This window comes from Eulemur rufifrons, chromosome 9 (genome assembly GCF_041146395.1).
Source record: "Eulemur rufifrons isolate Redbay chromosome 9, OSU_ERuf_1, whole genome shotgun sequence".
Classification (NCBI taxonomy): domain Eukaryota; kingdom Metazoa; phylum Chordata; class Mammalia; order Primates; family Lemuridae; genus Eulemur; species Eulemur rufifrons.
In genome coordinates, this window is record NC_090991.1 from 50,904,549 (window position 1) to 50,921,677 (window position 17,129).

Below are 17,129 nucleotides of genomic sequence, written 5' to 3' on the forward strand. Positions count from 1 at the left end.
CAGTAACTGTGGGGTTAGAGAATGACCATTGTTGGAGTCAAGGCCTGTTTTATTCCTTTGCTTTAACAGTAAATCTCAGAAATGTTTTCAGGTAAAGCCTGTCTCTCTTTCTTCCCTAGGTCTCCATTTTATCAGCAATGGAGCTCATTTGGAATCTGTGTGAGATTCTATTTATTGAAGTAGCCCCAGGTGAGCATCAGACTATCTTGCCAAAACATGAAAGGTATCCCCTGCCATCTTCTGCTTTCTCCTTGTCTTTCCTGCATACGTGTTTTGTTGCCAAGAATGTTCTTTCCAGTGCTTTTCATCATCATAACCATCAGAAATCACTACAAAACACCCAAAGAAACCTGACTTTTTGTCAGATGCCCCAAAAAGAATCAGTCATACAGAGTGCCTTGTAGAAATTTAAAACGTTTGGCAGATGATTCCTGAAAAGTACTGAAAAAATAAATATTAAATTAGTGTATGAAAACAAATATTAAACTACTGAAAAAAAATATTAAACTAGTGAGTGAAACTAGTGTTGGTATGATGGACTGGTCAAACTTAAAGTTTTAGGTATGTGGGAAGGGATTAGGTGGCAGGAGGCAATGAAGAATGCTTTGAGAATTCTGTCACTGTTGATTGGGGCAGGGCAGCTCTGTATATTAACTATGTCCGGTAGGAGTTATTCCATTGATCTTTAAGCTGTGGACAATACAGTGTTATGGCCTGAATGAGCTTTCTGTGGAGCTGCTGCAAGCTTTTTTGCATTTCTTTTTTCTTTTCTTTTCTTTTTTTTTTTTTTTGAGACAGAGTCTCACTCTGTTGCCCACACTAGAGTGCCGTGGCGTCAGCCTAGTTCACAGCAACCTCAAACTCCTGTGCTCAGGTGATCCTCCTGCCTCAGCCTCCCAAGTAGCTGGGACTACAGGCATGTGCCACCATGCCTGGCTAATTTTTCCTGTATATATTTTTAGTTGTCCATATAATTTCCCTCTATTCTTAGTAGAGACGGGGTCTCGCTCTTGCTCAGGCTGGTCTCGAACTCCTGAGCGCTCAAACAATCCTCCCACCTCGGCCTCCCAGAGTGCTAGGATTACAGGCTACCGTGTTGGCCTGTGTTAGCTACCGTGCCCGGCCATTTTTTGCATTTCTTTTAATGATTTATCTTTCTGTTTTCCGTACATGAGTATTAACCTCTGTGCAGCCATAGAATTTTACTCATACTCCTGCTAAAGAACTGAGCTACTTGAAATTAAAGTTAGTTGTTCAGAAGCCTACCTTCTTCAGTAGATTTTTTTATTTAATCAATTAATTTTATTTATTTTGAGACAGGGGCTCTGTTGCTCTGGCTAGAGTGCAATAGTGTCATCACAGGTCACAGCAACCTCAAACTTGTGGGGTCAAGCAGTCCTCCTGTCTCAGCCTCCTGAGTAGCTGGGACTACAGGCATGTGCCACCATGCCTGGCTAATTTTTTCTGTATATATTTTAGTTGTACAGCTAATTTCTTTCTATATTTTTTTTTTTTTTTAGTAGAGACGGAGTCTCGCTCTTGCTCAATCTGGTCTCGAACTCCTGAGCTCAAATGATCCACCTGCCTCGGCCTCCCAGAATGCTAAGATTACAGGCATGAGCCACAGCACCTGGCCTATTTTTCTATTTTTTGTAGAGATGGAGTCTTTCTCTTGCTCGGGCTGGTCTCGAAATCCTGAGCTCAAGCTGTCCTCCTACCTGGGCCTCCTAAAGTGCTAGGATTATAGGCATGAACCCAGCCTTCAGCAGATTTTGAGGAGATTACAGTCAGCCTTTCATATGCACAGGTTCCATGTCCGTGGATGTGGAGAGCCAAATGTACTATACCATTTTATATAAGGGACTTGAGCATTGGAGGATTTTGGTATCTATGAGGGGTCTGGAATCCAATCCCCCATGGATCCCAAGGGATGACTATACTGTGTTTTTATCATTGTTGCATACCTATCTGCTAGTCAATGGCTGTTACTTACATACCTGGGTTTTGTGAATTATGTGTCTATAAGGGGTGGTGAAGTCTAGGTCTCATGTTGAGCCTTTTCCCGGATTTAGTGAAAGATGCAGTGACCTGGCCCAAGGAACTGTTCTGTGAAAATCCATTTCCTTTTTCCTAGCCCAGTTATTTATTCAGGACCACATATGTGACCACTTAAAAGGGATATATCAAAAAAAAAAAGCCCGGGCGCAGTGGCTCACACCCGTAATCCTAGCACTCTGTGGGGCCGAGGCAGGAGGATTGCTCGAGGTCAGGAGTTCGATATCAGCCTGAGCTAGAGCGAGACCCCGTCTCTACTAACAAAATAGAAAGAAATTAGCTGGACAACTAGAAATATATAGAAAAAATTAGCCGGGCATGGTGGCGCATGCCTGTAGTCCCAGCTACTTGGGAGGCTGAGGCAGGAGGATTGCTTGAGCCCAGGAGTTTGAGGTTGCTGTGAGCTAGGCTGATGCCACGGCACTCTAGCCTGGGCAACAGAGTGAGACTCTGTCTCAAAAAAAAAAAAAAAGGGGGGGGATATCTCCTGCCTACTCAGCTTGTCTGTCTTAATGTTCTCTGTATTTTGGGTAAAGTAGAACTTGTCCAAGATGAAGATGAGGTTTTTGTGTGTGACAAGAGTCTTTCCTCCCAGCTGGCCCTCTCCTCCTTCACCTCCTTGACTGGGTCCGACTCCATGTGTGTGAGGTGGACAGTTTGTCGGCAGATGTTCTGGGCAGTGAGAATCCAAGCAAACATGAGAACTTCTGGAACTTGGTAAGGGCTTCTTGCAGGTCGGGCCCCTACCTCCCATCTCAAGTTCTGCTGTCTCCAGTGCCCTCGGGGGAAGGGTCTGAGGGTGACCCATTGGACCTCTAGCACTTGGCTGGCTCTTAAAGTCCGTGACTATGGAAACTCTCTTAGATATTTTCTCCCCTGCTCTATGGGAAAGTCTAAAACTAAAGTACCATGTAAGAAAAATAATGCTTTGTAGATTTTACAGTGAAAAAGGAAATTTGATTTCTTTGTGGATCTGAGGAAGAGGAGACATGAAGATACTATAAAACCAACTCATGGGGCTAAGGGTGGGAATGGGGGTTAGATGTAAATGAGCATGCAAGTCATTTTGAATTATCAGTTTGGAAGTCAACGTGTGTATGTACTTGTGTGTGTTTCCGTTTACCTCTACTGATTGTGACCAAATTGGGAGGTGGCAGGGAGGAGGTTGCTAGTCAACTGGAATAATCAAAGGTTGATTAAACTAATAAAATCTGGAATTCAGGTAAGGAGTTGTTGCCTTTGGGTCTATTTCTAGGCCTTTTTGCGCAGGGAGATCTCTGCAGGTAAGGGGAGTGCCTTTGCTTAGGAAGTACTGGGCCAAGTGTTTGAGTCTCTGATTCATTCACTGAGTATTTATTCAGTGCCTACTATTTGCAGGGCACCAAGGAAACAACCATGACCAAAACAAGGATTCCTGCCCTTGTGGAGCTTATATCCTGGGTGGTGAGACAGAAAAGAAATACATAAGTGATGTGTAGTAAGGCATATAGTGAAGTGCTCTGGGAAGGAATCAAGAAGGGAGGGGTACTGGGAGTCCTGGAGGGATCGTCAAGGAAGGCCTCCCTCATGAAGGAGGTCAGGAGAGCCAATGAAGGGAGAAAGCATTCCAGACAGCCTGCCAATGCTATGTCCTAAAGGTAGGATGGGGCAGGAGGGGTGGAAGCATGAGGGAGAGCTGGGGAAATGAGGGCAGAGAGATACCAGGTTAGATCAGAGAGGGCCTCCTGGGCTGTCACCGGGACTTGACTTTAGCTTTTAGAGAGCCTTATAGCAGAGTGGTTAACAACATGGTCTGTGGCACCAAAGTTTGTCGGTTTGCATCCCAGCTCTGCCTCTTACTAGCTGTGAGATGTTAAGTGAGTTCCTTAACAGCCTTTAGTGTCATCTGTATAAGAGCGATAATAATATCTGCCCCGTAGGGCTGTTATGATGATTAAATTAGTTAAGAACATAAATGTGTGTGAATTAGTTGACATGCTTGATGCACAGTAAGAGCTACTGTTTACTCCTGAGTCAGATGGGGTGAGGAGACATTGCAGCGCTGAGAAAGGAGTGCCTCGGTCTGACTTAGATTTCCAAAGGCTCTCCTTGGGCCAAGTTGGGAATAGAGCAAGGAGGGAAACAGACAAGTCTGGAGGCTGTTGTACGGAACCAGGTGGAAGATGGTGGTGTTAGAGTCTAGATATGGTTTAAAGAGAGCTGATGGGATTTGCTGATGGATTGATTGGATGTGGGTATGTAAGAAATAGAAGATGTGGGAGGATGAGTTTGGTGAGTTGGAGGTGAACTGGTGTTATGTTTAAGATGCCTATTTCAGATCCAAGTGGAGATAGTAACTAGACATTTGGATATATACATCTGGAATTCAGAGAAGGGAGTCCAGGCTAGAGAGGAAAAAATGTGGGAGTTGTCAGTATCTATACCAGGGCTGTCCGAAAAGTATCCAGCCATTGTTAATATAACAACGGTTTGTGAGATATCTCGACATCGATGTAACCTGGCAACCAAGGAGAGTGGACTGAAATGTGCACTGGTGAGCAATGACGACCTCACTGTAGTAGTCAGTGGGGTGCTAGACACTGTTAAGTGAGCATGTGTACTGTGTGGCTGCTGCATTCAAAATGACTGAGTGAATAGAGCAACAAATCTGCATCAAATTTTGCGCGTCAAGCTTGAACATTCCTCTGCAGAAACTATTACGATGATTCAGAAGGCTTTCAGGGAGGATGCGATGAGTGCAGTGCAAGTGAAAAGTGTGACCCAAACACTCAAAGATGGCCGAGAATCTGTTGAAAGTGATCCACTTTCTGGAAGGCCTGCAACAAGCAGAACACCGGAGAATGCTGAACATGTATGGGTTAGGTTAAGAGACACTGGGAAAACTGTGTGAGGTCCCAAGGTGCCTACCTTGAAGGGGACTGAGGTGACACTGTCCTATGTACAATGATTCTTGTATCTTATATCTTCTTCAGTAGATGTCTCCATTTTTCATATTACATGGCTGGATACTTTTCGGACAGTCCTCATATATTTGTCACTTTTTTGGGTATGACTGGTTTATAGTCAAAATTTTACTTTGTGTATTTTACATATATACTCATGTAGCCGATTCTCATTATTTGTGGTAGTTATGGATCTATAAGGTTGCCTTGACCACTGCTTCTAGGGGAAATACAGAGTTAGGTTCCTGCAAGCCTCTGGTCACATTTTTTCACCCGATCATTATATCATTATATAACCTTGTATTAGGTGTGTTTTGATTTATAGACAATTTATTTCACATATATATAGATATATCTATATATATATTTTTTTTGAGACAGAGTCTCGCTCTGTTGCCCAGGCTAGAGTGAGTGCCATGGTGTCAGCCTAGCTCACAGCAACCTCAGCCTCCTGGGCTCAAGTGATCCTCCTGCCTCAGCCTCCTGAGTAGCTGGGACTACAGGCATGCACCACCATGCCTGGCTAATTTTTTCTATATATTTTTAGTTGTCCAGCTAATTTCTTTCTATTGTTGGTAGAGATGGGGTCTTGCTCTTGCTCAGGCTGGTCTTGAACTCCTGACCTTGAGCGATCCTCCTGCCTCGGCCTCCCGAGTGCTAGGATTACAGGCATGAGCCACTGTGCCTGGCCTTCACATATATTTTTGATCCATTAACACTGAACTGAACTCAGGGCCAACAGTAATACATGCCTGAGCGAAGCTTATCTAACAGCTCGCCTTCTTGCACATAGGAACCCTAGAAAGTACTTCAATACTATACTTGAGGGCCCAAGAAAATACAGAGAAATGCTGAAAATGTGACATTAAATATATTACAAAAAAGATATTTACAGTATGAGAGCTGAAACAAGAAGACAGGGCATCATCTCCTTGTTCGCACTCCACTGGGAAAGTATGTCAAAACAACTCAAAAAGTTTTTGCTGTGCTGCACATGTTGCAAAAGATGGTGAAAATGCTATGGATGTTAATTTGAGGTTATAAATAAATTTTAGCAAGTAGGCAAATTCACAGATATGGACTATGAATAATGAGTACTATTTACATTGACTATATGTATAATATACATACTTAGATTTGAACTGAAGTTTTTATGAACCAGTACTTTGTCTGATGTACTCTATTTTCTATTATTTCATTTTTGTTCAAACAAGGTCTCACATATTTATTACTGAACCAGCCTACTAGCACAGAGCATATAAACAAAGAGAAAAAACATTTTCTCAATAAAGCATTTCCACCTGTCCAGATAATGGTGACATTTTCAGGTTGATGTGGTAAGATGATAATGACCTGGGTGCGGCATAAGTATAGAGTGCTAACTCGTGTCTGGTTCTTTGTAGATCCAGCTTGGTTCTTCTCAAGTTTCTCCTCTTGAAGTTATACCTGATTTTATTATCAGTTTTCATTCAAAGCCATTGGGAAATGGGACGATTTTGCTTTTGTTTCTTGGCCACAAATCACTTGATCCTGAAAGTCTTGTGGGAAGACATGGCAAAAAACGGAGTCAATCACACATACTCCGATGACAAAGGGGAGGAAATCAGATGGAAGGACATGTCTTTCTATTTCATTTATTAATCTATTTATTTATTTTTATTTTGAAACAGAGTTTCACTCTGTTGCCTGGGTTAGAGAGCCGTGGCGTCAGCCTAACTCAAACTTCTGGGCTCAAGCAATCCTTCTGCCTCAGCCTCCTGAGTAGCTGGGACTACAGGCATGCACCACCATGGCCAGCTAATTTTTTCAATATATTTTTAGTTGTCCAGCTAGTTTCTTTCTATTTTTAGTAGAGATGGGGTCTCGCTCTTGCTCAGGCTGGTCTTGAACTCCTGAGCTCAAATGATCCTCCCGCCTTAGCCTCCCAGAGTGCTAGGATTACAGGTGTGAGCCACCATGCCTGGCCCTATTTCATTTATTTTTAAAAAGCTGGTTACAGCCTGTAATGGGCTATCACTGGCAGTTTGAAAAACACGGTGAAGGTGGTAAAGCTGTGAAATTGGATATGACAGATTACTTCTGGAGGGAAGGAGCCATTTTTCTTCTTAGGGCTGACTCATGGGGCAGAAAGAAGCCTATGTCTGAGGAGTTAGAAAGCCAAAGTATAGATTTGAGGGCACTGGTCTCCCCACCCGTTGGCAGGGCTGGGCCTGCTACCAATGCTTATGGTCCCGGATCTCCTCCCAGGTGACCGTCTTGGTGCTACAGGGCCGGCTGGATGAGGCCCGACAGATGCTCTCCAAGGAAGCCGACACCAGCCCCACCTCTGCAGGCATGTGCCGAATCTTGGGGGACCTGATGAGGACAATGCCCATTCTCAGTGTACGTGGCAGCAGCCTAGTTCTGCGTGGTCATCGGAGATGGGTAATGGGTTAAGCATAAAGGGTTTGGGTGGGATGGCGTCTTATGGCCAATCTTTCCCTTTAGCCTGGTAACACTCAGACACTGACAGAGCTGGAGCTGAAGTGGCAGCACTGGCACGAGGAATGTGAGCGGCACCTCCAAGATGGCACATTTGCTTCGAGCCCTCACCTGGAGTCTCTCTGCAAGGTCTGTGGGAGCAGTCCAGGTCGGCCCAGGTTGGCTTCCCTTCAGGGCTGTGGCACACAGCACATCAGTGGCAGGAGCTTGGTCTTCCTTGGACAGGGCCATCTGTCACTCTGCCATGAAGGAGAGAGAGCCTTCAGACTCTAATTGAAATCCAGTGCCCTACTTGAGATCAGGAGAGTTCTAGAGAAGTTGCTCCTGAGAGGAGGACAGAGCTCAGCGAAAATGTTTCTCTCCTCAGATTATGCTGGGAGACGAAGCTGCCTTGTTAGAGCAGAAGGAGCTGCTGAATAACTGGTATCATTTCCTAGTGACTCGGCTCCTGTACTCTCACCCCACAGTGAAACCCATTGATCTGCACATCTACGCCCAGGTGAGTGCACTCTGTGTGGGGAGAGGGGGTGGGAGTCCTGGTGGCTCCCTGATGGGTCATTCTCGATGTGTGGCCTCTTTGAATTGAACCTCCCAGGGGAACAGGAAGGCCCTTTTTGAAGGAACCCACCACCCTCTCCAGGGTTCCCTATTCAGCAGCCCTGCCTGGCCCCCTAAGTCTCTGCTTCCATCCTGGGGATTGAGTGGGTCATCACCTTTTCACAGTCCAGCCTGGACCTGTTTCTGGGCGGTGAGAGCAGCCCAGAACCCCTGGACAACATCTTGATGGCAGCCTTTGAGTTTGACATCCACCAAGTGATCAAGGAGTGCAGGTAGGACTCCTGGCCCACCACCACTTTAACTGTTGTTAGGTGTTCAACTGAGCGGCGTAAGTACGCTGACAGTATTGTGCAGCCATCGCCACCATCTGTTCCTGGAATGTCCTGTTCCTTCCTTACACTTCTTCCCACAGACCTACTGTCCTAGTCCACCTTGTGCTGCTATTACACAATACCTGCAACTGAGCAATTTTTTTTTTTTTTTTTTTTTTTTTTTAGTTTTTGGAGAGACAGTCTCGCTCTTTTGCCCTGGCTAGAGTGCCTTGGTGTCAGGCTAGCTCACAGCAACCTCAAACTCCTGGGCTTAAGTGATCCTACTGCCTCAGCCTCCCGAGTAGCTGGGACTACAGGCATGCACCACCATGCCTGGTTAATTTTTTCTATATATTTTTAGTTGTCCAGATAATTTCTATTTTTAGTAGAGACGGGGTCTCGCTTTAGCTCAGGCTGGTATCAAACTCCTGACCTCGAGCGATCCTCCCTCCTCGGCCTCCCGGAGTGCTAGGATTACAGGCGTGAGCCACTGCGCCCGGCCAGGGCAATTTATTAAGAACAGAAAATTATTTTCTTGAAGTTCTGGAGGCTGGGAAGTCTAAGATCAAGGTGCTGGCAGGTTTGGTGTCTGGTGAGGGCTACTCTCTGCTTCCCAGAGGGCAGCTTGAACACTGTCCTCATGTGGCGGGAGTTGGAAGGGCAGAAAGGAGACTAACTCCCTCTGTCAAGTCTCTTTATAAGGGCACCTAATCCCATTGATGATGGAGGAGCCCTCGTGATCTAATCACCTCTTAAAGGCCCCCGTCTTAAAACTATAACATTGGCATCACTGGAATTTTGGAGAAGACCCATTCAAATCGTAGCACCTGCTCCCCTGCCTGGCCAGATGCAGGTAGATAATGGCTTCACTCTGGATGAGTTTGGGGACTTCTTGAGGCTTGAGGGTTACCATATTTATAACTCTTTCCATTTCAGGGATGTTGATTTAAAATAACATTGCAGGAAATGACTTTGATATTTAAAATCTAGAAGAAGCCAGCAAACCTGTTTCTTGGCACCTCATGGACATGCAGTGCCTTAGGGGACAGCTCTTCCCAGCAGGCTCATGCTAGTGAGCCAAGGCTGCCAAACCACAGGGCTCCAGGTCGGGTATTTTCAGAATTTCCAGATCTCTTCCCAAAAGGGTGTTCTATCATTACACTGAATTTCTAGCGAGGCAGGAGAAAGTGTCAAAACAATGAATTGTATTCCCAGCTATTTGGGAGGCTGAGGGGGAGGATCCCTTAAACCCAGGAGTTCAAAGCCAGCCTGGGCAATGTAGTGAGACCTTATCTCTTTGACAACAACAACAGAAAGAATATACTCAGCCTAGACAGTGAGTGTTGCACTGAAGAATGCTGGGAAGGGACAAAGCTGGGAATGGCCACAGATGGTCTTGCTCAAGTATCAAATTCACTGACCTCAACTGGCTCTTTTTTAGTAGATACAGGCATGGGAAGGGTTTCCACCCTGCTACCTGCTGCTCTTGTTTGGGCCTAAAGAAAGTCAAAGCTTCAAGAAAATTATACTTGATTTGGGGGACAGAGACTAGTTCAGTGTCAGTATTCTTTTCACAGGCTTCTGAGCAGTGTGGGGATTCCCTGCATGGAGAAGTTAAAATAACTTAAAAAGACACACACACCATCATTTGGCTTTGTTGGTGTCTCTGCCCGTAGTTCTGAGTAACAGGCATTCCTAAATCTCCTGTCTGTTATAGCATTGAGTGCGTTCCCCCAAGGTTTTCTTCATAAGCCATATCTGGAGTTTTAGGAACAAAATTGTTTTGAGCAGAACAAGTCTCTTGGGTGCAGGGACTATAAAAGGGGAAAGCATCCTGCTGTTTCCAGTGGCAGGACAAGAAAGAGAGAAGTACCAGTGAAGAGGGGTGGCTTTTCAGAGTCCCACAGAAAATAGTGTCACTGTCATGCTGGTCACAAACAAGGATTAGGCTCTCAGCCTCTCAGTCTAGGTGTCTCTCTGCCCTCAGGAAAGGATCTGAAGTTTGTTAGTTATAAATCTTGTTGTTTGCATTTTTCTCATCAGGAAGCTACTTCCAGCTGGGCGTGGTGGCTCACGCCTGTAATCCTAGCACTCTGGGAGGCCGAGGCAGGCAGATTGTTTGAGCTCAGGAGTTCGAGACCAGCCTGAGCAAGAGTGGGATCCCATCTGTACTAAAAATAGAAAGAAATTATATGGACAGCTAAAAATATATATAGAAAAATTAGCTGGGCATGGTGGCGCATGCCTATACTCCAAGCTACTCGGGAGGCTGAGGCAGGAAGATCACTTGAGCCCAGAAGTTTGAGGTTGCTGTGAGCTAGGCTGACACCACAGCACTCTAGCCCGGACAACAGAGTGAAACTCTGTCTCAAAAAAAAACCACGGAGAGGTCCAGTTTAATGTCTGCCTAATCTAGAATCTTCTTGCTCCTGTGTTGGCCCAGCCCATACTCTTAGATGCACGGTACACCAGTGTGTGCAAACCTCATGCCCCATTTCCAGAAGGGCAAGTTCGCAGTTACTAGAGCTCTGTTAGGCAGAGCAGGTGATGGGTAGTAGTTACTGCAGAGCTACCAAAAAGCAACGCAAAGGTCGGGGTAAGGGGATCACAGTGGCTTCAGTGCAGGGTAAACGGTCACTTGGGGGTTACAATTGCTTCCTCAGGGTAGTCACCTTCGCTGTAGCTAGTGTTCCTGACTCCACAGATTTCTCCCCTATTTCCAGCAGAGGCTACTTCGGAGCTGTTAAGCCTTCCCCATTTTTTAACATTGAGGCTGCTCACCTGTGTGGAGGCTGCTCTGTTAGAATTCTTCAGTATATGCATGTGACTATCCCAAACTTAACTGGATCAGACTCGCTGAACCCTGCAGCACTGCAGCAGCCTCCTCCAGCACTTTGTGAAGTCTCGTTGGTCACTTGAGCTGTGTTTTTCTCTGCCTTCACTGGTCACTTCTCTCCAGCCTTGGAGGCAGCTGGATCCCTTAGGGGAGACACTGGAAGCTGTCTGCGCCCTTCTTTCCACTTGTGGGTAGCATTTGCACAGACTGGAGCATATGTTGGCTCCCTTAGCTCTGGTGCCCTCCCAGCTTCCCTACTGTGGTTTTGCCATAACTGTCAGAGATCCAGGTAGCAGCAGCTGCTCTGAGAGGCTCACATAGCCCACTCTCTCCCATTTTCTTTCCCAGCTTTATTGAAGCATGACTGACAAATAAAAGTTATATAAATTTAAGGTACACAGCATATTTTCATATATATATATATATATATATATATAGTTGTGTACTGACTACCACAGTCAAGCTAGTTAGCATATCATTTAACGGTTACTCTTTGTATGTGGTGAGAACACTTGAGAACTACTCTCTTAGCTAATTTTAAGTATACAGTATGTTATTAATTATAGTCACCATGCTATATCATAATCATGCTAGAGCAGAATCACCTTTATAATGTTTGTGCCCTTTGACCAACATCTCACCATTTCCCCCACCCATCAGCCCCTGGCAACGACCATTTTCTCTGCTACTGTGAGTTTGACTTTTTTGTTTTAAGATTCCACTTAAAAAGTTGAGATCATGCAGTATCTGTCTTTTTGTGTCTGGCTTATTTCACTTAGCATGATGTCCTTCAGGTTCATCCGTGTTGTCACAAAGGGCAGAATTTTTTTTTGAGGCTAATACCTATTGTGTATATGACCACATATCACATTTTCTTTATCCATTCATCCATCACAATGGACATGTTTCCATGTCTTGGCTATTGTGGATAATGTCACAGTGAACATGGGAGTGCAGATATCTTCCTGAGATCTTATTTCCTTTGATATACTCCCAGAGGTGGGACTGCTGGATCATATGGTAGTTCTTTTAATTTTATGAGGATGCTCCATACTGTTTTCCAGAATGGCTGCACCAGTTTACACTCCCACTAACAGTGTACAAGGTTTTCCTTTTCTCCACATCCTCACCAACACATGCTATCTCTTGTCTTTTTGATAGTAGCCATCCTAACAGATGTGAGGTGATATCCCTCCCTTCTTTTTAAAGCACAGGACATGTGGGGTTCCTGCTCACACCCCGCTGGTGTGAGACGTGGCCTCTGCCCCTGACTTTCCTTCTTGCCTTGGTGTCTGAATCTGTAGCATCGCCCTAAGCAACTGGTGGTTTGTGGCCCACCTGACAGACCTGCTGGATCACTGCAAGCTCCTCCAGTCCCACAACCTCTAGTAAGTTGGCCAGGTGCACTGATCCTCTTCTCCCTGCCACCAAGTTCTCGAGGGGTGGGGTGAGCCAAATGCCTGGAAGGGAGGTTGGACAGAGGAAGGGGCCCCTGGATAGAACTGGCAAGGAGTCTTGGTCTTACATTACGTTTTATTCTAGTTTTGGTTCCAATATGAGAGAATTCCTCCTGCTGGAATATGCCTCAGGACTGTTTGCTCATCACAGGTAGGAAAGTCCCCATGGGTGTGGGGCATGCTGGGATGCTCTTCAGCATACAGGTGCCATTTGAGCTTAGACTGTTCTCTGGTTTCCTGAGATCCCTGGTTCCTTAGGTACCAGGCCTCAGAGCCCCAGGGCAGCATGTGGGCTCACCACCCTCATGTCTGTCCTCCTTGGACCTTTGCAGCCTGTGGCAGCTGGGAGTGGATTACTTTGACTACTGCCCGAAGCTGGGCCGAGTTTCCTTGGAGCTGCACATTGAGCGGATCCCTCTGAACACTGAGCAGAAAGCCCTCAAGGTGCTGAGGATTTGTGAGCAGCGGCAGATGACTGAACAAGGTGAGTTGGCCCTGTTCCCAGCCTACATCATGCCAGCCTCCTCCTCACCAGCCACACTGGAGAGGCAGTGGATGTCAGCAGGTAAGACACAGAACAGTTACTAGGGAGGGACAAGAGAACAAGGGATCCATTGGGACTGAGAAGAGATCTAGCACGTTACTTTTTAGAAAAGGCCCTGAACCACTTCCTCGCTCTACTTTCTTCACGAGGTCAGGCCTGGAATCGGAGCCAAGTTTCCTTGTCCCAAGGGAATTGTGTTGCTAGCTAAGCCTGGCTCTGTGGGGAAGTGGTGCTGGAGGTGGTTCCAGAAGAACACAGGGAGGGGAACGAGTATGGACAAGTCTGCCCATTCTTTTCTTCCTCACTGTTGCATGATAAAAACCTGAGCTGTGATTGCCCAGAGGCAGTCACACGTTTATGACCATCTCTGAAAACATGGTGTTCTAGACCTAAAGGAAGATAGGGTTTTAGATATCTGGACAGGTAATGGAGGAGCTGATATGTGAGGAGAAACAAAACATTTTTGCCACCCCTGAAATCCTATCTGGTCATATAGCCAATCCCACTGTAGTGGGTCATTATACTGTTAGCAGAACCCAAATGCCACTTGTAAACCCCAGAGTTTCTAGTTCTGCTGACCCAGCTGTGTTTAGAGTCTATGGAGAGGCTGTGGGAAAGTCTTCTCTATCCTTGCAGGGCTCTGGAATGGTGATTTTTGGGGTGAAAGGGTTTGTCTTTTCTCTTTTCCCCTGCTAAGTTCGCAGCATTTGTAAGATCTTAGCCATGAAAGCTGTCCGCAACAATCGACTGGGTTCCGCCCTTTCTTGGAGCATCCGTGCTAAAGATGCTGCCTTCGCCACGCTTGTGTCAGACAGGTGGGTTCAGCAGGTGCTGGCTTTCCAGGGCTTGTCTGGGAGGTTGAGGAAGTGGGCCTGGGACTATTGCTCTGATCTCCTCTGGGCCTGGCCCGCAGGTTCCTCAGGGATTACTGTGAGCGAGGCTGTTTTTCTGATTTGGATCTCATTGACAACTTGGGGCCAGCCATGATGCTCAGTGACCGACTGACATTCCTGGGTGAGTTCTCTGGGTTCTGTCCCCTGGACCTTGGGCAGAAGTGAACAGTTAATAGAGATTAGAGGGATCATTCTAGACTTCTCTAAGTTTTTCCTTCCTGTTAAACCCAAATTCCAAACTACATAGACCCCTATATGCCACACTCTGCAGTTTTAATAACATTTTATTTTCCAGTAATTTCAAATTTAGAAAAATGTTGCAAAAATAGTATAAGGAGCTTCCATATACTGGTTTCACTCCGATTCACCAATTACGTTTGACCCTTTATATCTGAGGGTTCTATATCTGTGGATTCAACCAACTGAATGGATGGCTGCATTTGCATTGAACATCTGGACTTCTTTTTGAGATGATGCCAGGCTAGACAGAGTAGAGCCATCACCGTGGCTATTCTCAGGCTTGATCATGGTGCACACTATAGCCTTGAATTCCTGGGCTCAATGTCCTCCTGCCTCAGCCTCCCAAGTAGCTGCGACTGCAGTCTTGTGCCATTATGCCCAGCTTTAGACTTTTTTTCCTTCTCATTATTTGTATAACTGCTATTTACTTAGCATTTATATGGTATTAAGTATTGTGAGTAATCTGGAAATGATTTAAAGTACATGGGAGGATCTGCATAGGTAATATACAAAGGCTACCCCATTTATTTAAGAGACTTGAGCATCCTTGGGTTTTGGTATCCACAGGGATCCTGGAACCAATGCCCTGTGTGTATTGAGGGATGATTTTATTTATATTTTGCTTCCTTTGTTTTATCATTCTTTCCTCAATTGGTCAGTCAATTCTTTTGGGAACAATTTTAGAGTAAGTTGGAGATATTGTTCCCCTTTCTCCTTAAAAACTTCAGTGTGTATTTCCTAAAAATAATAGTTATCAAAATCAGGAGATCTGTCATTGATACAATATTATTTAATTCACAATCCATATTCTGATTACATCAGCTGTCCCAGTAAGGTCCTGTCATGTCCAGGATCAAGAATTTAGTTATCATGTCTCTTTTTTTTGTGCCTCCATCTTTCTTTGTGCTTCTTTTTTTGTTGTTGGAGACAAGGTCCCACTCTGCCTGGGCTAGAGTGCAGTGGTGTCATATCTCACTGCAGCCTCAAACTCTTGGGCTCAAGCATCCTCCTGCCTCAGCCTCCCCGTAGCTGGGACTATAGGCACATGCCACCGTCCTGGCTAATTTCTTTCTTTTTTTTTTTTTTTGTAGAGGCGGGATCTCACTGTGTTGCCCAGGCTGGTCTCAAACTCCTGGGCTTAAGCCATCCTCCCACCTTGACCTCCCAAAGCACTGGGATTACAGACATGAGCCACCACACCCAGCCTTCTGTAGGGTACCTTTTGTTAGGTTTCACTTGAGCCATTTAACAGAATGTGGAGGTGACCTTTTGCTCTCCTTTCTTAACAGGAAAGTATCGTGAGTTCCACCGATTATATGGGGAGAAGCGTTTTGTCGATGCCGCTTCTCTTCTCCTGTCATTGATGACTTCTCAGATTGCCCCTCGGTCTTTCTGGATGACACTGCTAACAGATGCCCTGCCCCTTTTGGAACAGAAACAGGTAAAGGTTGAGCCAGCGGTGAATATCTTCTCTACCTTTTGGAGTCCCAACAGTGCTTAGTTCTGTAGCTATTGCAGGTGTGCACGTGTTTTCTCCCAGGTAGTTCTGTGTGTATGTGCATGTGCCTGTAGTCCTCCATAGTAACCCCTCTGTAAATCCCATGTTCACACAAGAAAACCATTTACTTTGAAATGAAGCAGCTGTTTCCCAACTATACTCACCCCAGGGCCCTGACTAGAAGGGCCAGAAGTGAGAATTAGAAGCTGCTTCATCCTCCCAGGATGTATAAAGCACATTCTTCGGAAGGGCACAGAAGGAAGAACTTCTCTGAACTTGGGCCTGTGCTCCAACCAGTGCAGGCCTTTGCTGGGGAGCAGCTAAGCAAAGCAGCCTCTCTCCTCTAGGTGATTTTTTCAGCAGAACAGACATATGAGCTGATGCGGTGTCTGGAGGACTTGACATCAGGAAGGCCAGAGCATGGAGAACCTGATGCCCAGCAACTCCAGGTCATTTTAACTTCTGGTTGATGGTTCCATATGGGAGGCACAGAGATGGGAAAAGGCTCACTCTCTTGGGCTTCCCCTCCCTTTTCTTCCAGAAACACTGGCTCCTTACAGACTCATACGCCTCTTAGTTCTCCCTTAACCTGTAACTGACACACCAACTTCTTTTAGGAGAAAATGGGCATTTCTAGTATTTTGATCCCTATGTTTTTTTTCTTTCCTGCCCTTCAGAGTGGCCTTTACTTGCTGGAAGCTACTACTTAATATTAAATGTTCTCTGTATGCCTTTCTACCTTTGGATCAGGTAGAACCTTGGGAACTTTAAAGAAGTAATCTTTCCTGCTGGCTCATGCTGGCTCTCTCTGTTTTGCAGGATGATGACATAGAGACCACCAAGGTGGAAATGCTGAGACTTGCCCTTGCACGAAATCTGGCTGGGGCAATTATAAGAGAAGGCTCACTGGAAGGTTCCTGAGAGAGCTGCTTCAGTGTGGTGTCTCTGTATGGCTACATATATAGAGTTTTTAAAATAAATATTCTCTTTTGCAAATGTAAGTTCTTATGGACCATTGTCCAGGCAGGGAGTTGTTATCTATGTCTGCTCTGAACCTGAGGTAGTAGAAGTTAAGAAAATGCTTGTTTCATGTTCTCTTTGACTTGAAACTGTCTTCCTATGTCTCCTTAGAGAAGCGACTCCCAGAAGTTATGAATGATGAGTGCAGCATCTTCCTCCCTATAATTGTAAATTTGAACAAGAGTCCTTGGTGGTTTGTGCTTCTGAAAGCTTGCCTGACCTCAGATTCATCAGGAACATTCAATATTCTGTTGACATTTTGGTTACCTGCTTTTTTAAAAAAAAGTGTTCAGG

The 17,129-nt window shown here is 45.4% G+C and overlaps 1 protein-coding gene and 1 pseudogene across 3 annotated transcripts in view; one reads left to right on the plus strand and one right to left on the minus strand.

The window, feature by feature from the left end:
• NUP85 (nucleoporin 85) overlaps positions 1 to 16,837 on the plus strand; it is a 31,172-nt gene extending 14,335 nt beyond the window's left edge. The window contains exons 6-19 of one of the 3 annotated variants that reach the window (XM_069481702.1): positions 120 to 189; positions 2,651 to 2,772; positions 7,245 to 7,379; positions 7,485 to 7,607; positions 7,846 to 7,977; positions 8,202 to 8,308; positions 12,488 to 12,571; positions 12,726 to 12,791; positions 12,973 to 13,124; positions 13,882 to 13,999; positions 14,098 to 14,198; positions 15,607 to 15,758; positions 16,163 to 16,264; positions 16,635 to 16,836. In XM_069481702.1, coding sequence (XP_069337803.1) covers positions 120 to 189; positions 2,651 to 2,772; positions 7,245 to 7,379; positions 7,485 to 7,607; positions 7,846 to 7,977; positions 8,202 to 8,308; positions 12,488 to 12,571; positions 12,726 to 12,791; positions 12,973 to 13,124; positions 13,882 to 13,999; positions 14,098 to 14,198; positions 15,607 to 15,758; positions 16,163 to 16,264; positions 16,635 to 16,736 — 1,566 coding nt within the window. In that variant the 3' untranslated portion in view covers positions 16,737 to 16,836. Of the gene's footprint in view, positions 1 to 119; positions 190 to 2,650; positions 2,773 to 7,244; positions 7,380 to 7,484; positions 7,608 to 7,845; positions 7,978 to 8,201; positions 8,309 to 12,487; positions 12,572 to 12,725; positions 12,792 to 12,972; positions 13,125 to 13,881; positions 14,000 to 14,097; positions 14,199 to 15,606; positions 15,759 to 16,162; positions 16,265 to 16,634 lie in introns of all 3 variants that reach the window. The other 2 variants (XM_069481704.1, XM_069481703.1) reach the window with 2 other exon arrangements.
• LOC138391977 (large ribosomal subunit protein eL39-like) lies at positions 6,281 to 6,550 on the minus strand (annotated as a pseudogene).
• Positions 16,838 to 17,129: the final 292 nt, after the last annotated feature.